Source organism: Myotis daubentonii, chromosome 7 (genome assembly GCF_963259705.1).
Source record: "Myotis daubentonii chromosome 7, mMyoDau2.1, whole genome shotgun sequence".
Taxonomy (NCBI): domain Eukaryota; kingdom Metazoa; phylum Chordata; class Mammalia; order Chiroptera; family Vespertilionidae; genus Myotis; species Myotis daubentonii.
Window position 1 is genome coordinate 19,371,606 of NC_081846.1, and position 23,808 is coordinate 19,395,413.

The 23,808-nt window shown below is 36.2% G+C and overlaps 1 protein-coding gene across 5 annotated transcripts in view; it reads right to left on the reverse strand.

Moving 5' to 3' along the window:
- Positions 1–160: 160 nt before the first annotated feature.
- Positions 161–23,808, reverse strand: part of BARD1 (BRCA1 associated RING domain 1) — a 58,433-nt gene continuing 34,785 nt past the window's right edge. For 2 of the 5 annotated variants that reach the window (XM_059703046.1, XM_059703051.1), the window contains exons 7-10: positions 17,884–17,992; positions 13,102–13,234; positions 12,480–12,572; positions 171–896 (exon numbers count right to left, since the gene is read on the reverse strand). In XM_059703046.1, the coding sequence (XP_059559029.1) occupies positions 757–896; positions 12,480–12,572; positions 13,102–13,234; positions 17,884–17,992 (475 nt within the window). In that variant the 3' untranslated portion in view covers positions 171–756. Of the gene's footprint in view, positions 897–12,479; positions 12,573–13,101; positions 13,235–17,883; positions 17,993–23,808 lie in introns of all 5 variants that reach the window. The other 3 variants (XM_059703047.1, XM_059703049.1, XM_059703048.1) reach the window with 3 other exon arrangements.

Sequence of the window (23,808 nt, forward strand, 5' to 3'; positions counted from 1 at the left end):
GTTTTGTATAAAACAAACCACAAAAAAAAAGTAAACAAAAGCTGTTCATCAAATTTCTTTTATCAGAAAATTAATTCCTATTTGGTGGGACCTAAAAGCCAAGGATTCCTGGGTATCTGAAATACGCTTCAGGGATACGGGCTCAAGTTAAATTATAAGGATACCATCTTTTCCACGAACTTTTATAATTCCGCCCATCTATATTGAGGCCCTATATATTAACAGCCTAAGGCTCTAGGCAGCTGCTCAGGACTGCGGCTGCAGGGTTTAGTGATGTATTGCATGGAGCACAATACATTATGAAGCCATGGCCAAGGATCCAATTAGCTATGAAACACACTTCTGTGTGCTTTATGGGGGGGAAAAAAGTTTCAGAATCCCTTGTATGAAAATTTTTCTTCTTCATCATTTCTAATGTATACATCAACAGGATAATGGAACATTATCCATTAAAACTGCAATATATGGCAATAAAGACATATGGTAACTAAATCCGAGCAGCAGCTGTAAGTCTTCTTTCAAGTTCCTTCCTGTATCTGCGACTTCGCCTCAGATTCTGAAAGGTTTATGGCAATGTTCAAGATGCCAAAAACCCATTAACAGTGTGAAATTATTACCTTCTGGGTTTTACTGCTCTTCGTGATCATCTCCTAGAATCAAGGGCTTGAAATAAGTACAATTAAAATTTTAATCAGTCACCTGGACTTGTTGAAAGGGCAGGAGAAGTTTTTCCTGATGTGATAGCGATAATAATATTCAGATATAAGAACAATGAAAGTAGTAGCAAAAGGAAAATACCAGCTGTTCTCGGTTGAGCCTGCTTCTCTGTGGTCCTTGAGGAATCTCATATTTCTCTTCCTGTTCGCATTGTTTGCTTTGCAGACATGCCTTCACCCCTGACAAAAGACAAGGATGAGAAATAAATTATCAAGTGAGGATGGCTTCTTTCTCATTCAAAGTAAGCAATTTACCTAAGCGATTCTTCTTCTTCATGGTTAAGTATTATTTAAAAATAAAAACAGAAACTTTACTTATGCTAAAACAAGTATAATAAAATGGGCTTGCCATATAAAGAAAATACAAATCTTTCCTTCAGAGGACTGAGCAATGAAGTCATACTGACACTAACAAATTTGTTTCCTTTCTGAAAAACCAAAATCAATACATTACTTCACACACAAATAAAACTCTAAGTTATCAAAGTGAAGGTGAATAAAAAGCTTAGTTCAGCCCACGGCAATCTGAACTTGAATGCTATCATCCGCATACTCATTCTCCCAATCATGTCTCATCTCCTGTTGGACTATAAGCAAAAGTGCTCTGGTCCACGGCACCTGGACCAGAGGGCCACACTACAGGCTCCACAGTGCTTGTTACAATCAACAACAAGCAGAGCCTGCAACGCGTTTGGGATCCGACAGGTACACACTAAAGTCACCCTCTAGAGATGACTTGGTGAGCGACACTGCCTTAGAGCATGTCAACTGAGATGTTCCAAGATGCTGCTCAATACATAGAAGTCAGAAGACTGAACAACTCAATGCTTCTACTCCGTCTCTCCAAAAGCAGAGCTTTGTCAAGAGGCTAAATATTTTCTAGACTTGGGGCTATTCGTGCATATTCAAATGCAACACTAAACCTTGGCCAACCTATAATCCCCTATCTTGTGATTCTTAATTTGTTAGTTTTGCCTGTGCTTTGGTGTCACTTTCCCTCAATGTTTTTAATAAAAGAATCCTATTTAGCCATGTTTGCTACACTGAATGTCTAAATCTTATTCTTCTAATTTATCATAAATATCATGTTTCCATAGAAATTGTTGTTTTTGCATATAGTAAAACATATTTTACAAATATAATTTTTAATACTCAATGAGTAAAAAACATTTTCTAATGAAGCTAGTATTAAAATAGTAACTTTACTGTGTATTGAAAATGAGTCTCAAAATGTCTGACTAGGTCACAGTAGTATCCCATAAACATTGCTGGTGTGTTCGCATTACATCATATACTATTTCCATATTTAACACCAAACCCCCAAAACATTAGCAATCTAGCTATATCACTGACTTACATCACACTCATTATTTTACATGTAAACTATTACTTCAACTTTTTATCAAGCACAGAGCCCCATTTCTAAATCTCCTTTCTTAATGATATTTGCAGAGCATTCATAACAGAATCTTTAGATAAATGAATATACCAACCTATAAAGCCAAGGACTTAACCCTGAATACTCCTATGTATCTACTGTAACAAGTGGATGGCTAATGTCTAATTACAGAAATAAATAAATGGGCCATGACTATGCTTGTTGCTTATTCATTATGGCTTTATTTACTGTCAAAAATGCATTTAAAATAGTATCTATCAATGCTGGTAATGTGCTGACATTAGTCACTCAACAGAATGTAGCCTTAATAGATACTAGAATGAGATAAGCTGGCATCAAGAAAATGAGATGGCAGACACCATCAGGGAAGCATGGAACCTCCACAGGAAGATGCCAGTGCCTTAGAGTGTAAATATGCTTCAAGTCATAAACCTTTCAGCTTTATGGCAGTTATTCAGTAAATTCTGTAAAGTAAGGCAGAAAAATCCACATTTAACTACTGAGCTGAATGAATACATCCCTCTGATATTCTCTTATTCTAAGGAACAATGTGCCAACTCTCTAGGCTACCTAATGAAGCTCCAACTAAAGAAAAATATAGTGTGCTCCACCCCACCTCCTGAAGACTAAGAAACAACATGTTTGAAGGCTGACAGAGTGCTCTGTTAGAACTGCTGTCATAGCAGAAGAAACATCAAGAATTTCTTAAAAGCTGGGAGTGACATCTAGTCCAAGGGTTGTTAACTATAATGTCTACAAGGGCCAATCAGATTCCAAACAGCTGTGAGGAGCCTGGTGTTAATTAGCAGGAAGTTGTGGAGACAGCAGTGAATGGGAAAATACACATCATATCAAAGGCACAAAACTTAAATGGGAATGCTGGACACAACCACATAAATTGTATCTGCTTTGGCCTGATGCTGCATCTAATCAGGCTCTTCCTTTCATAGCTAAGGAGACTTAAGTCCTAAGAGACGGAAGCAGCTTTCCCTGTGACACAACTAAGATGAGAACTCACATAGCCTCCAATTCCTAGATTAATTTAAAAATGTTTCTTCTTTAATCTTTATTATTTTTCTTTTAAAGCATCTTAGGAAATGCCAGGCATTCTCTCCTCAGATTTACTGTATTGTGCCTCTCTTACAAGACCAGTTATTAAATGAATAATAGGAGGATCCTTATTTATAAGAGATTAGCCAAAGAGTTTATGAAATGGCATAAACTGTTGACTACCTTGGGGAAGGAGGTGTGGGGGGAACAATGCATTTGGCTTTGTCTTCAATGGGTTTATTTAATCTACCTACTGCCAAAGTTGCCACTCTAATTTGTATCCTAGGAGTTTCAGAAGGAAGATGTACTGCACAGTAGACATTTACGATAATTACACATTTATATCAACTTTCTAGTGAACCTGTTTGGAGATTAACTGTACTGAATAACTAAACAAGTAGAAAAACAAGAATGAAAAACTTTAAAATAAACTTTCAGCAATTTCAATGGTGATACATTAACACCAAAGAGGAAATGGAAGCATATCCCAGCCAAAGCATTACCTAATGAATAAGCCTAAATAACAGATGTTTTAAGGTTTTGTTTACCAATAAAAGTTAATTTCCAGCCCTAACTGGTTTGGCTCAGTGGACAGAGCGTCAGCCTGCGGACTAAAGGGTCCCAGGTTCGATTCTGGTCAAGGGCATGTACCTTGGTTGCGGGCACATCCCCAGTAGGGGGTGTGCAGAAGGCAGCTGATCGATGATTCTCTCTCATGGATGTTTCTAACTATCCCTCTCCCTTCCTCTCTGTAAAAAATCAATAAAATATATTTTTTTAAAAAAGTTAATTTCCAACAGGAATTCTTAAGTCTACTTTCCATGTTTTCCATGTTAAACAAAATATCAGAACTCTCCCAACATTCCTAGTCATAAACTCACTGAAAGTATGATATATAGTGTAACATACATCAAAATTTTAAAATTGTTCAGCAATTTAAAAATACTTTTTAAAATTTAACCAATATATTTTATAGTTGTAATATGTACTTAAGGAAGTCTATATTATTCCATCATATGCCACTAAAATAGTTTAGCACAAAGATAAACTTATTCTCTTTTGCAGAAAAAAGCATATGCAAGACAAACTGTTAGCTTTCTCAGTAATAATTTCCAAACTGAAATGACTTAACATGGATAAGCTATGTTATTTATGCAAATATAGATTTCTGTATATGCCAAAATGATATATATATACTTTAAAATGTGTCAGGCCACTCTCCCTATAAAAGATATGCTTTTTGATTGGGTGGGGGTGAGGGGGGAGGGAGAGGAATAAAAAGTAAAAAGAAAAAAAAAGGTATGTTTTATTTTTTAAAAATATATTGATTTCAGAGAGGAAAGGAGAGGGAGAGACAGAAACATCAATAATGAGAAAGAATCACTGATCAGCTGCCTCCTGCATGCCCTGCACTAGGGGTTGAGCCCACAACCTGGGCATGTGACCCGGAAGGGAATCGAACTGTGACCTCCTGGCTCACAGGTTGACGATCAACCACTGAGTCTCACCAGCTGGACAAAAGATATGTTTTATATATATTTTTTTTTTTATGTTTTACATGTTTCCATATTTTAAGATTTTGACTGAAGCTATCATTTTGCAGAAATGCAGGAATGAATTTCTCATCTTATTAAAACAAAGAGAATCTTTTAGCTCAGGTGTATTCCTGATCATGCCTACCATTTCAGGTAAGTTTTCCTTTGGCCCTGATCGTATTACAGTTTTTATTTATAGGTAAGCAGCCCAATTCCCAAAGTATTGCTTAACTCAGTTATTAACTCAGAGTCACTAATGAAGCTCTGGCCACCTTAGCAACGCTGGGAATATGTGCATACCAAAGCAGCTTATAAATTCCAGGCTACAATATTTTTTTTTCCAAAAAAGAAGCTTGTACTATACAGAAAGGTATTCCTTTATTCTAAATCTCTAGTAGCCACTCTTACCTCCTACTTCATAAAAGTAGGTATATCTATAGGTGTTTATTTTTATTTTAGCTGTATGAACCAGTAGTGATACCCATGGATCTATATTAAGCTTATTTTCATCATTTTAGAAGGAAAAAAGAATCATACAAATGGAAGGGGGTATGAAAAAGGGGATTCCTGTATGCACTGCTACACACCCATGTTTACAGAATACAATTAAGACAGAATAATGCTTCAATATGAATATCTGCTAAATGTCCAACGAGGGAAAATACCCCTCTATGGAAGGCCCCAGAATTTGCCCAGTCTCTTCAAAAGCTAGAGCTATAAACAAGTCTATATTTTAAAGAATTGTTCTGGAGCTACTGTAAAAAGTAAAATGAAAGCTAAATGCTCTACACATGCCATTATAAACATCTAGATTTGAAACTGAAATACTAGTAGCATTGAAATTCAGAATTAAGTATCACTCTTAGTTAACACCAAATGTCCTAAAAACAATTAAAATAGAATCAAACATCACTCTGTCAAAAGCAAAAGTCCTAATGAATATGTCAGTAGAGCCCGGCCAGTGTCACTCAGTGGTTGAGCATCAACCTGTGAACAGGGAGGCCACGGTTCCATTCCCAGTCAAGGCGCATGTCTGGGGCTGGGGCATACAGGAGGCAGTCAATCAGTGATTCTCTCACATCATTGATGTTTTTATCTCTCTCCCTCTCCCTTCCTCTCTAAAATCAATTAAAATTAAAAAAATATATGTCATGAGGTCCAAAATAGGCACTTACGTAAATCAAGACAAAAGCATATTAATACATTTCCCTTCTGATTCTATTAGAAAAATAATACTCACATTGTAAAAACAAACGAATTCATTTTTTAAATGCTTTTCTATTAGTCCTTTTAGTAAACTAGGCTATGATATCACTAAACTCGATAAAAAAAGAAATTCACAAGAGGAAATGTTTTAAACCAATGACAAAACATAGAAAAGCAACAACTTATACATACAGCAATTTTTGAAAAAAACGGGTGACAAGAAAAATATAAGGCCAATATTATTACAATCCACAGTAAAGAGAAAAAGAACAATGAAATAAAGGTTAAAAAAAAGTAAAATAAAAGCTAAATGCTCCACCCGTGTCAGCATAAACCTCTAGATTTGGAATATCACAGAAAACACTGTCACCAATCATTAGATTTTTGTGATTCCAGATAAATATTATTTAACAGCTAGTTATTTCTGGATACTTTTAAGCCAGTTATCTAATTATAAACATATTTACATATAAAAACATATTTCCTCATATGATAGCATGCTATATTTATTTTACTTAATGCATATTAAGAAAACAGGTTAAATTCCATCATAACATATTACTGCATTATAAAATTTTCATAGGCAACATTTTAAATAGCAACTCTAAAACTTTATGAGTAATAATATCAAAATAATTCTTCTCTTTATAGATGTGGTTAAATGACCAAGTGGGAGTCAAATGTCCAAAATTTTTCTTAATTAAATAATTTAAAAATTCATAGTTGGTGTTCTTTTTCAGCCATATCTTTAAAGTTCATATATTTATGTAAGAATATCTGTTTCCTTTCAGGGGAGGGTTGTGGGGAGGTAAGAGATCAACCAAAGGACTTGTATGCATGCATATAAGCATAACCAATGGATGCAAGACACTGGGGCGGGGTGGGGGGGAGTGAGGGAGAGAAGGCTGGGGGAAGGTCAATGGGGAAAAAAGGAGACATATGTACTACATATTTGTAATGCTTTAAACAATAAAATAACATTAAAAAAAGAATATCTATTTTGATTAGAACAATCACCATATGAAAATGTATTTGCTAGGTCTGCCTAACAGGTATAAAAGATCTGGTGGGTCAGAGTGGAGAAGTGTACACACACAGGTTATAATCTCCCTGACTGAGACTAAGCACTTACCTATGCAATTACTCTTTAGAAAAACTGTACAGAAGATACTATTATTGCAACTTGAGAAGTATAATTTCTTTCCAGAGAACCTGAATTCTGCTTAACAGACACACAGTTTTTAAAATGGTTATAAACAAACAGGTACCTACCTACTAGTCTACTACTGTTTTCTTTTATTTCTTTGCTGTATGCATTCACACATTTAAATATCGTTGAAAATAGAGATATTAATTGTCCTATACATTTTAAACTGAAACAATCCTGTTTTTCATACTCCAGTGTTAATAACATATAAAAATATAATTCTTTTCAGAGAATATTGCTGTCTTTCAGAATTTTCTTATCTCATACTTAAGCTATTCCCCCTACTTCTTGCTATCTATAATAATAAAAGCATAATATGCTAATTAGGCTGGACAGCCGAATGACCTTCCAGAAGTCATTCTGGATGAAGCCTTGCAGCGGGGCTGAGGCAGAGGTGGTAGGGGTGATCAGGCAGGCAGGCAGAGCAGTTAGGGGTGATCAGGCAGGCAGGCGAGTGGTTACGGGTGATCAGGCAGGCAGGCGAGTGGTTAGGGGTGATCAGGCAGGCAGAGCAGTTAGGGGTGATCAGGCAGGCAGGCAGAGCAGTTAGGGGTGATCAGGCAGGCAGGCAGAGCAGTTAGGGGTGATCAGGCAGGCAGGCAGAGGTGGTTAGGGGCGATCAGGCAGGCAGGCAGAGCAGTTAGGGGTGATCAGGCAGGCAGGCAGAGCAGTTAGGGGTGATCAGGCAGGCAGGCAGAGGTGGTTAGGGACGATCAGGCAGGCAGGCAGGCAGGCGAGTAGTTAGGAGCAATCAGGCAGGCAGGAGAGTGGTTAGGGGTGATCATGCAGGCAGGCAGGCGAACCATTAGGAGCCAGCAATCCCGGATTGCGAGAGTGCAGGCCGGGCTAAGGGACACCCTTCCCCCTGACTCCCCACCATGCACGAATTTCGTGCACCGGGCCTCTAGTTAGAAATAATAACACAAATAGTTTTGCTTTTTGTTTTTTTTAATCTTCATTACTTGATTAGGGTAAATTCTCAGAAGGGGAATTATTAGACCAAAGGATGTTTATTTATTTTTATTCTTAGAGAATTTTTGGTAAAGAATTCCTGTAAGCATGAAGTTGCCTAATCAATCTTAGTTGATATAAATGCTTTGGTATATTCATTTTTTGATAATTAACAAAGTTTGAATAAAAAAATAACTACATTTATTTTTAAAACTCCACAGCATTCTCAATATTCATGTGAAGAGACAAATTTCAATAGAAAAGTAAAATCATGTTAATCTGATTACGAGGTTTGTAATAAAATACATAATGATTATCTTTTAGGTTCCATCTTCCTCAACTTAAAACAAAAAGGAAAACCACTCTATTTGGCCCTTCCGCACCTCACAGACTCAAGTCCAATGTCAACTGTTTGGCATATTCCCACAGCAATTCCCTTAGGTGCTGAGGACTTTCAAAACTCCTACAGCAGCAATTATATTTAAACTTAGATGAGAGTGGGGAAGAGGGAGAGATTATTAAAGAAAAGATGACAGCCATCTGCTCTCCCCTTCACAATGATGAAAAATGAAGAGGCAGAATTAAAAAACATTTTTTTTAAAGGTTAGACTAGAGAAAATTTTGAAAGCAGTGTACTAAAAGGGCAGGTCAAAAGATATTTTCTCACTGACGTCTCATTTACATCTTTAGGATGCAGTTCTACCTTATTTATACTCTAAGGCAGTGGTTCTCAACCTTCTGGACCTTTAAATACAGTTCCTCATGTTGTAACCCAGCCATAAAATTATTTTCGTTGCTACTTCATAACTGTAATGTTGCTACTGTTATGAATCGTAATGTAAATATCTGATATGCAGGATGGTCTTAGGCGACCCCTGTGAAAGGGTCGTTCGACCGCCAAAGGGGTCGTGACCCACAGGTTGAGAACCACTGCTCTAAGGGATAAATGAAATGACATTTATATATTTTCCATTGTTTCACTCTAGTCACCTCCCTACCAAAACTCACCCTTACACAGAGCTGGTTATAAGTTGCCTATGAGGAGGTTAGTACTAAAACTAGGAATAAAATAGAATCTTAGCCAAAAATTTAATCTTGAAGAAGGAACTTTTCCTGTCTATAGCTCCCATTTCTATAAAATATCTGTAAAATACATATAATGAGACAGAATGGTGCAGTAGTAATATTATGGCTGATTTTCCGAATCCTCATGCTAAATCCATTAAGTGAAACATTCTAACACATTCTCCATATACAACATAGAAAAATAAGGGTTATTAACCAACAAAGACAAAATATGTTTAAACAGAAAACTTCCAATAAATTGAACAGTTTTTCTTTTTGTTAATTTGTTTAGTTTGTTAAATAAGTCAATTATCTACAGAGAACATTTAGTTTCCCCTAGAATCTCCGAAGTTTATGGAAAATCCCATTAAAGTAGATTATATTATATTAAAGTTTCTACATAGTTAAGCCAGTAAAGATTTTTGTCTCCAGCAAACTAATGAATAACCTCAAATGCAATATCTAGTTTTAATGAGTCACAAAACTTTACAATTAACTTTGAAAGCTCTGCTCCATATTTTCTTTGTTTAATATACATGGTTTTCAGATAGTTTTGAATAGCTCTGAACTTTTTTTTAAATCAAACTGGATGCCTAAGACTAAGAATATAGAAACTGCAAGAAATATATATTAGGGAAAAAAGGTATTTTGAGCGTTCTTGCCTATTTTTTATAAACTCAGTGACTGTTTAAAGTAATTGTCTCAAGCCCTAGAGCTATTTCTCCTTGGACTCTGTATTAGAAAGAATAGGGTTATGCACTTCAATAAGAGATTCCATCCATCCTTTACACTGAAAGAATCACTGAAATTAGTATATGTTATTCACTACTGTGAGAATCACCAAATAGTACCCTATTAAGTCAGCTAGAGTACATCAGTGATTCTATAAAAATGACACTGACAAGCCATTCAATTGACAAAAACTTCCATTTCTTATAGAAGGCAGATTTTATGGACATGAATCATGTAGCCTGTATATGTAACCAAATGCAAGTTCAGCATATTCACAAGAACCATATACTCAAGTTAAGTGGTAAATGCCGTAACATTCAAAATTTCACATGGCTTCTTTATTACTGACACCTTATTATTATGAAAATCTATTCCTTCCTGTAACCACTGGCAATATTTCTGACACAGATTCAGTACAAAAGCATCTAGAATCATGGAACCATTTTAAATCAATTTTTTTAAACATTGAGGCCAAGTAAGACTTGCCATGAATTTGAAAGGGAAAATAAGTTTCAAAAAAAAATAGGAATGAGACAAAAAGGGAAAACTTTTTTTTCCTATGTAAATGGTTAGTCCAATTTTTTACCATATTTTTTAAACTGGTCATGATTGGGAGAGATTAATAACAGAATGATGAGGACAGAGGGGTGCCGTTGCCAGTCACATCCACTTAGCTGGACAGAAACATATCAGTGGAGACCAGTATCACAAGATAAGTGGTAGCTGCATTAAAAAGGACATTAACACCGCCCTGACCAGGTAACTCAGTTGGTTAGAGATTCGTCCTACTAGGCCAAGACTGCTGCTTCAATCCCTGGTCAGGGCACATACAAGAATCAACCAATAAATGAAGAAAGTGGCACAACAAATCCATATCCATCTCTCTCTTTCTCTCTCTAAAAATCAATAAATAAAAAGGACATGAATACAAAATGCTAAAAGGAAATAGTTTTATAAACCAAATCAACTTCAAACTATAGATTAAATTAGTAATATAATAAAGATCTTAATAAATCAAGCATTTCTACCATAAAAACTTCAAAACACAGAACCATAAAACAAAGTTTTTAAAAACTAATTCTGATCCATTATTTGCTTCTTAAAAAGAAAATTTCATTGAACAAATATTTTTATTCTTTGTTTCTTTAAATGTTTAATGTGAAATAATTAGATTGATAGGAAATCCCATGCAGTTTCCTCCAGGGACCAATGTTAACATCTTACACAACTATAGCACAATATCCGAAGTCAGAAGTTGACATTGATGCAATCCACAGCTTAGTCAGATCTCATCAGTTACACATGCACTCATGTGTGTTTGGTATGTGTGTGTCTATAGATCTATAATTTAATTGTGGCCTTTGAAAGGTAACCACCACTAGGACCAAAATACTTACCTATATCATCACAAGATTCCTCCTTAACCCCTTACCACCACTATTCTTTTCTACAGAAAAGGTCAATCTATTGTCCTATTTTAGCCACTGTAACCAAAATAGCTACTTTTGCTATTCAGGAGTAGAAAATAACCTTGTGTGAGTTTTCCTTTGTCTGCAAGTCCTAAGTGAATCCAAGGTTAAGAAAAGCAAACAAGTCAAGAGTAGGGAAGGTGAAAGGCAGCTCTGATGATGGTGTTATCTGACTACCAACAAGAAGCGGGTAATGGGGATACATTTGCAGCGAGTTCTAGATAATAGTTGATATAATTGCCCCCAATTGGGTGTTACACAAGGTAGTCTAAATTCCCCAGCAGCTTCCTAAAATATACCAGATTAGCTGAGAAAGGCAAAAGAGTGTTTACTTATAAGTTTTCAGAAATCATAGAGTACTTTTATTTCATAACGGTATATTTAAAATATGCATTTATTAAGTTAAATTGATCACTTAATAGTAATATGGAGCCCTAGCCGATTTGGCTCAGTGGATAGAGCGTCGGCCTGGGGACTGAAGGGCCCCAGGTTTGATTCCGGCCAAGGGCATGTACGTTGGTTGTGGGCACATCCCCAGTAGGGGGTGTGCAGGAGGCAGCTGATCGATGCTTCTCTCTCATCGATATTTCTGACTCTCTATCCCTCTCCCTTCCTCTCTAAAAAATCAATTAAAATATGGTTTTTAAAAAATAGTAATATGGATTGCTTGGGCTTAAAAAATCTACAATACAGCCCTAGCCGGTTTGGATCAGTGGATAGAGCATAGGCCTGCGGACTGAAGGGTCCCAAGTTCGATTCCAGTCAAGGGCACATGCCTGGACTGTGGGGTTGATCCCCAGTAGGGGGGCGTGCAGGAGGCAGTTGATCAATGATTCTTTCTCATCATTGATTCCCTGTCACTTCCGCTCTGAAATCAATAAAAATAAATTTTTTAAAGAGTCTACTATACAATCCATTTATGCATTATTAAAATAGTTGGTATTGTAGAAAAAAATACTTTGAAACCAGAACATATCTATGTACATTTACCAAGAACATCAAAATGATACCATAAATATGACAAGCTTTTGTAAAATGCATTACTAACCAGAGGTAAGTTCCTTAAACAATTATTGGCAACAGCGAACTACGAAAAATGAAATTAGTCTACTTGATTCACTTTGTAATTCTCTCAACTCTAACACTTACATTCAAAGTTCAGGATCCAGCATCCATTGAGAATCCCAAGCATACATTTCAGGGTACTTTGAACTGTATCACCAGAAATAATGACATGAGTCACTAGAACACAAAAAAAGCAGTAAGAGAAACAGATACAGAAACCAAAATAATTATTTAAACAGTTTGTATTTTATAACTAGTCTACAGTTTATATGCTTCTATCTGAATTTTCTTCAAAAACAATTTTTATATTTAGAAGCCTTCTTTGATCATCATTCTGTAGTTGGGCCACCAACATGAAAAATCATTTCATACAGCAAATATCTTAAAGTCACACTAGCATATACCATATTTTTTCCTTTATTGTCAAATCAAAACTGAGGATTTAAAGCATTACATGCACTACAATTTATTTGTCATTAGCAAACTCAAAAGTTTGCTTTTCTGATATATTGTTCTGTACTAAACTAAGAGCAAAGCTTTAAACTTTACATTTCCTCACCAAATTAAGCCTATAAGTAGTTTATAACTATAGGAAGATTTTAAATTTATTACAAGATGAAAAGTATATAGTGATACCCAATGGAGTTCTACAAAGGATTAACCTATTTTAAATTTTTTCTACCAAAAATGAATAAAGAATCCTCACCTGTACTGTCAAACTCAGCACATTTTTTAGCCTTAAGAATCGCTGCAAGCTCACTGAGCAATTTCTGTTGTTCTGAAGAAAGCCCACTGCCTATGAGTACAAGAGGTCCATCCCTACGCTGAGCAGCATGCATCTGTGAATAAAAAAAGAGATGCCACAGTGTTAAAAACATTTAAGGACTAGAGAAAGATAATAAGCTGACCTTCACTTGATGTAAGCTTGAATTTCATTACTTAGCTTACTCTATCTACTAATTCCTAATAATTTCCATTCATTCATCACTCAAAACCTTAATGCTCAATTAATTGAAGTAACTGCCCTTCTCCCCTCCCCATTTAAAAAGTTACTTGGGATAGCTCTTTACACTCAGGGCATCTTGTTTCCTTGATTCTAAATTGGATCTCTTTAGGGTTTTACAACTTCATTCTGTCACCAATAAGCTTTTTTTTTTTTTTTAAAAAAAAAAAAGTAACTGCAAATACCCATTTAAAATGATCAATTCGCTGTCTCTGCTCCACTAACTTATTCTAATAGAGTTGAACTCAAACTTGGTCTATTTAAAGTTAGATTATGTGAAAAATAAAATTAAAAAAACACTAAGACATGTAGAACAGCAGTGATCTCAAAGATAGAAACACATTTTTATCACTGGAACAGTTACTTTTCAAAACCAAGAAAATGCCAATAGACAAGAGAATACAAAAGTTTGGCCAGATTCACCTGAGTAGTAAGTTAATGCAGCTCATGGAAAGGAAAGAAGTGCCATAGAAAGACTCAGAATTGTATTACAGGAGATTAAAAAAGACAAAAGTAAAGAGAAGTTACCAATGGATAACATTAGGGAAAAGAATTGAAAGCTTAAAAAAAAAAAAAAGTAATGCAATAGATAGTGCATTCAATAGTAGCCAACCGAAATTTAATAAATGGAATTGGAATCAGAGTTAGCTGAAAGCTACCTGATAAAAAAAAAAAAAAAGCAATGATTGAGCACTGAAGAAAACAAAAGATAAACCAACACAAATGTATTACAGGGTAAAGCAAAAAACAGTTGTGCAGTTTTCAAATATAAGACCTAGGGTTTTCCTCCATGTGAGTCTATATGTGTACTGGACATCTGGCATCTCAAAGCTCCAAAGAACATGAGTGAATCACTGACAGTATGATCACCAACACAATTCAGCAATTAGATTAGAGAAAGCTGGTGCTTATACATGCACTTCACCTATCATAGAGATCATTCATCCAGGCTGATGCCCTACAATACTACATCTACATTGTTGGCTACATCTATAAATAGACCTCAATAATTCTTTTTTTAAAATATATTTTTATTGATTTCAGAGAGGAAGGGAGAGGGAGACAGAGAGAAACATCAACAATGAGAGAGAATCATTGATAGACTGCCTCCTGCATGCCCCCTACTGGGGATCGAGCCTGAAACCGGGGCATGTGCCCTGACCCAGAATCAAATGGTGACTTCCTGATTCATGGGTTGAAGCTCAACCACTGAACCACACCAGCTGAGTGCAAAGGTACTTTTACTGGACATGCCATGTACATCATACACACATTTACACCACATTCCTGCCCATGTATCTTTCCTATTCACTAAACTATAACATGTTGCAACCATGTCTACCTTAAATACTGCAAACACTCCCTAACATGAAAATAGTTCAGTGTACTCTATGGATTGTTCAATTACTATTCAATGGTAATATTAAAAAGAACAGTTTTTCAATAATTCTTGTCAGTTATACAAATAGGTGCCATAGGATAGCTCTAAATGAAACATTTTACTTTCCAATTTATATAACTTTGCTTCAGCTAAATTAATTCTCTACACAAGAGTGAAAAGATATCAACTCCAAATATAGGACATGCAACTATTTCTACCAAGCCAAGGAAAGCACCAACGTGGGTCAAGCCTTTTCCTATCACAGTTTTTAAATTTGAATTTTTTAAAAAAAGAAACTGGCCATAATTTCTCATAGTTAAGAAATTCTATTAAAAACAAACAAAACATAAAGCAAACAGCTGCTAAAGCCACAAGCCTATATGAGACAGGGGTGAGAGGAGAGGGTAGGAGACATTTGGTTTGAATAAGCAGAGGTCTGAGAACCATGAGGTTCAAAAGACATTCAAAAAACATTCCAAGCCCGGCCGGTATGGATCAGTGGTTGAGCATTGACCTATGAACCAGGAGGTCAGGGTTTGATTCCCAGTCAGGGCACATGCCCGGGTTGTGGGTTCAATCCCCAGTGTGGGGCGTGCAGGAGGCAGCCAATTAATGATTCTCTCTCATCATTGATGTTTCCCTCTCTCTCCCCCTCTCCCTTCTTCTCCGAAATCAATAAAAATATATTTTTAAAAAAAAACACCCCAAGGGGTTCAATATCCTGATTTTATAGCGATTAGATACTATGTACACTGGCATTAAACCCTTATTTAAAGGATAGTTGGATATGGAATGTCTTCTTAGATAAATCAGTTATTCTTAAGTAATGAGTTTATCAAAAATATGGTTTAAAAACTATGAAAAGAAGGAAAAGGACATAGATGTTGCTCAAAGGGAGCATGGGCAGAGACGTCACAATATGAACCTGAAAAGCAGCTTTCTAAGTCTTTAAGCTTAAAGGCTGCTTCTCAAATTAAACATGCTTTCCAACAGCCATTAACCTTTACTTGAGACTAATAAAACTTCTAAATGGGAAGTAGAGAAATTCAACCCCCACCCACTCATCACCTCTTCTTCTTCATAAAGCTTCCTGATGCAGCTTGCAGAGTTTAGAAATCACTGATTTGAAGGATTTCAGACTCAGCAATGAAGCACTTGTGCTTGTTTCAGGGTAAAGTGTATATCATGAACAACCCTCCAGAAGTCATTCATGCAGGCAACACAAACTTAAGAGAGCACTGCTAACTGCCAGACGCTGTTCTAAGTAAACTAAAGAGCAAGTGCCTGCCCTCACACAGTTTATATTCTAACTGGGCTGGGGGTGGGGGGGTGGGGTGGGGAGGGAACCAACAAAATGATAAATAATGTCAGGTCAGGGGTAAGAAGCACTGGCAGGGTGCTAGTTAATATACTGTAATGCGGAGGTCTCTTTGGTGAGACTACAATGGAGTCCAATCTGAAGAGTAAGGAGCCATTTGATTTCTGGTCCCACATTTTTCCTGGCAGAGATAAGAGCTAGTGCTAAGGACCTAAAATGGGGTATATTTAGTGGATTCAAAAAACTGCAAGACAGCCCATGTGGCAGGAAAAGAATGAGTGCAGGGAGTCTGGTATGATTGGAGGAAGGAAGATCCCAGAACTTAGCTTTTAAGATTGCGCATAAAGAAAAATCCCTTTCAACTTAGAACTTATCATGGGTTATGGTATCTACCATTACTATCAAGTTTCTACCATTAAGACAGTAAATAAGGATAGTCACTGGCCATGTCCATGTGACACGCAGAAAGTACAGATTTAAGAAAATCTACATTTAAGAAAAACACAATAGTAATAGGATAGTTGAGTTGAGAGGAGGATAATCACATTGCTTCTTTCTGAAGGGCATTAATATCCTTGGACTCCAAGAATTTCATAAAGATAGCTTTATTTTTGACACATTTAAAATAACATTTCTCTAGCTTTTACATAAAAGGAACATTGGCAAATGACAACTTAGTTATGCTATGTCCTGCCAGAAGAGTTCAAGTTCAAATGAATAAAATAAGTGCCAATTTATAGTTGTTAAGTATGCTGAGACTGAATGAGTACTGACCTAATAATTTGTGTTCTAACTGATCCATTAAAAAAAAAAAAAATTACAGCTGATTAACCCAGGGCAAATCACAACCTTTCTAGGTCTCAACTTTCTCATTCCTAAAATGAGGAAATTGACCTGATTTCTAGGTTCTCTTCCAGTTCATTACCACTGCCCTTACAGGACAAGAAGACTTCTCTCATGGTCCTAGATGTCAACATAGCCCGTTTTCTTATTTCCCCCATCTCAGCAGTTGCTAAATATAGGGAGTCCACCATCCATCTCTCTAAAACCCTCTTCTCCTCCCCATCCCACCTCACCACCACCACCTGCAGTTCCAGTCCTGACCACTGCACACCTGGGCTCCACCACAACAGCTTCCTCACCAGTCTCTAGTCTTGTCCCACCCCCGCCTACCCTCTGCAGTCCCACTCCATTAAAAACACACTGAAGTTACCCCACTAACCAGGGAAATAAAAGTCAAAACTCCTCCTCAGGGAATTCAAGGCTTTTCACAATCTGATCCCAACCTAGCTCTTCACTGTCAATTCCTCTTTTACACACCTTATGCTCCTCTCACACTAACCTCTAGTTTCTCTGATTTCCAAGGTCTTTATGCTTCCTTGTCTCTGAGCAGCAGTTCCTTTTATTGGGACTGCCACACTCACTCTGTATAGCTGATTACAGTGGGCAATGATGGTGGATTATTTTATTTAAATTAGCTTATACATTTACAATGTTTCCTATCGCCCACTAAAATGTAAGCTCCTTGAGAATAAGAGTTATATCAGTCATATTCACTACAGATAAATGCTGCCTAAAATATAGAGGGGGGTGGGTTCAACAAATATTTGTTGATACATTTATTCCAATTATGTCTTCAAATTCACAAGAGCTAATATACAAGAAGTGCTCAATAATTGTTTTGTGAATGAAAGCAATTTGCTAACTGGAAACTTTTTAATTATGCTTCTTTCATAAACAATTTCAGTAAAAGATATAAATTTCCCAAAGCTAAATCCACACTTACTACTGAGCAATGGCGAGTGGATGATGATTCATTCTTCTCTGGCGGCAGCAATAGCGATTTCATAGTCTTACTGTCTGCATAATCCACAGGTCGCAGACCAAATATGTTACTGGTAAAATAAGTACAAGTGGATTAAGTACATAAAATATGTGATTTGATTCTTAACTAAAGGAATGCACCAGCAATATAAATTTTCAACTTCCTTAACAGTACATTATTTTTACTAAAGAAATGACTCAGAATTCACATAAACTATAAGGATCAAGTATGCACACGCAGCTGAATTCAACGGAAAAAAAGAGGTGAAACTTCAATTTGACACCAGACAATCACAGGGGGTATTTTTAGTTGAATAAATTGTTAACTTACACATGAATTTTTTTCACAGCTCTGTATTCTTGTGTTCATATTAATATTTTAAATCATTAATCACTCTGTGTAAGATGTTTTCAAATGCAAATAAAAATCATTTACTGTAGCAATTATAGGCTCTATCATCTATATAAGTAAACACAGAGATCAGAGATCAAATAAATTCACAGGATAGGACGTTGGATCCACTAGAAGGAAAACCAATGCCACATGACAAACAACCGAAAGTGGTGACTTTTTAAATTAACTGTAATAGGTAAGTTCACTACGCTCTGTAATAACCACACCATCCCAGAACACACTGCAATGGTTCAGAGAACAAGCGGACTTCTCACCACATACTCCCTAATTCACAGGTCACAGGATATCACACCGGAGGAGACTTTACACATGGTATGGCTGCTATTTCCAAGATGAGCAGACAGACAGAGGAAGGCCAATGACTTGGTTTAAGGCTGCGTTTTCCTTGTTCATTAACAGTAATATCCATTATTGCCCATTATTAGTCTTTCATTGATCAGTAAATTCTAAAAACTATACAACTCTTGTCTACTATTCCACTTCCTTACATACGATTTCAAAATTTTTTTAATACAATACACCATGGCAGAAGTTTTCTAAAATGAACATTTCTCTTATAATCTTTTATAGTTTTTTAAAATATTTTTATTGATTTTTAGAGAGAGATGAAGGGAGGAGGAAAGAAACATTGATGTCGGAGGGGAACATTGATCAGCTGCCTTCTGCACGCCCCCTACTGGGGACAAAGCCCACAACCCAGGCATGTGCCCTGACCAGGAATCAAACCTGCAACCTTTTGGTGCATGGGATGACACCAATGAGCCATACTGGCAAGGGCATAATCTTTTATGGTTTTTAAGATTATCATATATCCATATAACAGCCACTAAAGTTCACGTGAAAATGCAATGTATTAAACAGGATATAAAATTATAAACATGGTATAATACCAGATTTTACAACTGTATTGAATGTGTAGAAAAAGACCCGGAAGGAAACAGTGAAACATTAGGGAGGAGGGAGGTGGAGGGGTGTCACCTCCGATGCTGAATGGAGGGCACTTGGATGAGAGACACACAGATAAGAGACAGAAGCATCTACCGGGTTTAGAGACAAGTCATTAAAGACCTTACAGAAAGTTGTTTTGATGGCACAGAAGGGGAAAAAAAATCAAATGAATTAAGAAAAAAATGTTTCTCTAATAACTGCTATCCATGACTATTGGGTTTAGTCACTATTCCTTATTGGGACAGTGCCAGGTAAACACTGATAGATTTGTATTTTCAGAGTTCCCTTTGTGCCCAGGTTCAGGTATGTGTAACCTCTCTCTGGCAACAGTCTTCTTCCGAAGAGGTATACTACTATCAATTGCACTTCAGCTTTCTGATTTACAACAAAGTGACACACATCTCTGTCCTGAAATTTGGGTCTTCACAAATTCTCATATAGTTAGAGCAGACAATCTCAGCTCATTTCAAAAGCAGCTGATCTCATCACTACACTTGATACCTCTCAATTGCATTTCCTAAATCATTATGCCCACATGTCAACTTTCTCTTCACAGTCATACTCTATAAGTCTGACAATCAAAAAATAGAAATCAGAGTTCAAAAACCAACATTCCAGGTCTTAAATCACCAAGTGCAAAACTGAATAAAAAACAAAAAAAGTCACAGTATCTACCATCAAAAAAAATCACTGCACACATAAAGACTTTTTAACAAAGACAAATGTAGAATTTATACTTCAAAGAAATAAAATGTAAGAGCCCAATCACGTGCACTGTAATGCATAATAGCTGTAGCATACTTACTTTACATGATACAAATCAAGTCCACAGTAACAACATGAAAAAAATGTTAATGAAAGTACTTCCCAAAGTACCTGGCAATCAGCTAATGAGGGCTTTAACTCAAAAACTAGCAAATAAAACAGTGGTCTCATAAGATACTTTTACTGTCTGAAGAACTGCTTCATTAATGACTAGCAGGAGTCTAATTTATGTTTACAGTCCTTTACACAAAACTTACTATTTCATCTGGTCTTTAAAACACTGTGGTTACTCTACTTAGATTGTGATTGGTTTCTACTTATACATAATTCACTAGCCCTTTAGCCCTTCTGTATTATCAGTGAACTAGAGAATGGCACATTACAAATGCTAGTTTGAGAAATAATTGGTTAAACCTCAGCCCTGTATAATGGGAGATGGAGCCTATTAAATCCTCATGCTTCTGTGATGTTGTGATCACTGTAACTTGGAGTCAGACACAAGATTTTAAATGAAAACTTCATAAACCACTGCAAGAGAAGGTAGAACATATGTAAAATTTCTCCTTTTTATTATAGGGGCACAAAAAAGTCTTAAAACCTTTTTCCTCCATGTTGATATATTTGAATGAGCTAACACTTTGCTTACAGATTTTGAGTGAAAAATCATATTAAAATGTTCATAATTAAATTTATTCTTTTTTAAAAAATAGGTAACACAAGGAGGAAAAGTCACATGTCACACACAGGGATTACCAATGTGATTGTTTTTTAATTGAAGACAGTGATAAATCTGTTATTCTCTATTACTACACAGGGAAGATTTTTTTTTAGATCTGCCACAAAGCCATCGACTCAGACTAAACATTAATAATTTCATTAGAATGAGTTCCTAAGGGACCTTACAGAGTGAATTTTTTCAAAATGTTCTTAAATATATTTTCTATTTTCTGATATACTTTAACCTAAAGCCTAACATGTAAACTAGGTATTTTGGAGAGATACATAAGACTTAGAAAATATTGTCCTTGCCTGTAATCTTAGAAGAGATATATTCATTCAACAAATAAGTATACAACTGACAAAGTATAAATAAACCAAAGCACAAGTAATGAGGTGAAATATGAAATGCATTCCAAAGAAGGTAAAGAACACACATTAGTAAATAAAATGGCCTTAAACCCAGGACTGGAAACTGGAATTTGGTGGATGAATGTGAAGGGCGTGTGGAGGGAATAAGCACCATGACTGCTGAAATGAATGGAATTAATGGAAGAAAGCCTTCCATCAAGGCTGAAGAGTCTAATCACTGCACGCTCATGTGTAGGAGCCAAATATGATATGGAAAATTGATGAAATAATCAGGCATGAAGCAATGGGCATTAGAGACAAAGACAGCATGTAGCTGTGAAAATGGAAAGGCACAAGCGTCTACTAGTTAAGCTCTTTGGGCCAATGTAACACCAGTATAATGAAGGCTGTGCTCAGAATGTGGAAAAACATCAGCATCTCCACTGTTGATTTTACACGTAGTGCATGACAGTCTATTAACACCTGTCACATGCACCACTTCTGACAGTTCAGTTCTCTTAATGCCCTTTCAGAGGAAGCCTCTCGGAATTCAGTGAGTTCCAAATGGTTACACAGATAATATGCTTTATCTATACTAAACCCTAAAAATTGTACTTTTCTGGTTATTGAAACATTACAGGATCATTAACCAAGAAGATACCGTTTTGATTCTGATTTTTTCCTGTTCCTTCACAACATAGTACATTGGCAAATTTTACCAGTTTTTTTCCTCTAATGTGTTCTTGCTCTATTCCTTTAGCTCAGTGGTTCTGAACCTTCTGGCCCTTTAAATACAGTTCCTCATGTTGTGACTCAACCATATAATTATTTTCGTTGCTACTTCATAACTGTAATGTTGCTACTGTTATGAATCATAATGTAAATATCTGATATGCAGGATGGTCATAGGCGGCCCCTGTGAAAGGGTCGTTTGACCGCCAAACGGGTCATGACCCACAGGTTGAGAACCGCTGCTTTAGCTGTGATCATAATTTTGAACATATATTTCATATAAAACTCTTAGTGATTGAAGATTTTAAACTTAAAGTCTTTGCAGAAATCTAAGTGTTCCTAAGTTATTGCTTTTTGCCATCAAAAGCTACTAAGAAATATTGGAATATCATTGCTACTGATATAAGTTAATAGATTCGATGTAAAAACAGCTGTATATATGAATATACATACACATAACATATATATACCAGAACTAGCAATAATCATTTAATTATTATTTACTTAATATACTCAGAATGAGCACATGTATATAAACGTGGGGGTTATAAATATCATTTGGTCATCAGCTTGGCAAATATTCATTCAACAAGGAACTCTAAGAACTCTTTCAGTCACTAAAGAACCAATGAGCTTCTGTCCTCACAGAGCTCGGTGGGACAAAGCAGAGAGAAGCAAATCAGAAGGACTTAAAACTGGTAAAACTTCCTAGATGTGAAAGGAGACGGAAAAGAAGGGGATAGAGAAGTAGAATACCAGTATTCCAGGAGGAGAGGAAAGTGTGTGCAAAGGCATTGGAGAGAGCTAGTGCGGCAAATTACAACAACCAAAAAAGAAAGAGAAGAGCAAGAAGACAGAAAAAGAAAAGGGATAAAGAGAGCAAGACACACAGAGAGAGACAGAGAGACAGATAGACAGAGACAGAGAGAACACACATGGGAAAGGTGTGCTCTGGAAATGTAAGCTGTGGCCAGATTAAGTAAGAACAAAAGGGTGGTATTAGAGTTGGACTTTATCCTAAGGACAGGAAGAAACCCTGAATAGCCAGCTCTCTTAATGGTTGTAAGTAGATGGGATGGCATCATTAGAGTATGGAAGATAGAGCTGGGGTCACAGAATCAGATGGCCTGTATTTACATGCCAGCTCTGCCACTCAATAGTTGTGTGACTTTAGAAGAGTTACTTAACCTATTGTGCCTGTTTCCTCATCTGTAAAGTGGGAACAATAATACAACCTACCACTTTATAGGATTGTCCAAATGAATCCATACACCAAAAGCACACAACAGTGCCTACTAGATAGTAAAAGCTTAATAATTGCTAGCTATTAACATTAATAGATTTGCCTTTTTGGAAGACAGATACAGAATGAAGACAGGACCCTTATCTTCATTTTCCCCAACTTTATAATGCACTTCATGTGTGCTTTGTAATGATAATTTGGAGGTTTACCAAAGAAAAGTAGAGAAGCCTGTTTTCTTAATAACATGAAGTAATATAGGAATATGTATTAATTTTCCTGTACAAATCTAGAGACACACAGTATGTACTAGATTACCCTGAAAATACTTTTATTTACTAGTATTCTTTTTGATCTCTACGACTGATGAAAAAGAAATACTTATCAAATGGTTAAACCACAATGTTTAAAGGTTCACCCCAAAAGTGGTGTTCAGAACATAGTATAGTCCTGTAATGTCCTTTCCCCTCAAGAGTGATATATTAGGCACCTGCCTACAACTGTACCTGCGACGAGCTACACCACTATTAAAAGTGGGGAGGGAGAGATGGGCACATTTAAACTTGCACTTGGTACACACAAGTCACTCAATCATAAACACACATAAGCAAAAAGGCATTTTTACTGACGCTAAACCTATCACAACTGACAGGGGATAGTCCATGAATAAAATCGTTATGAAAAACTATGAAATTGCAAGCACATAGGTGTTAATTTTT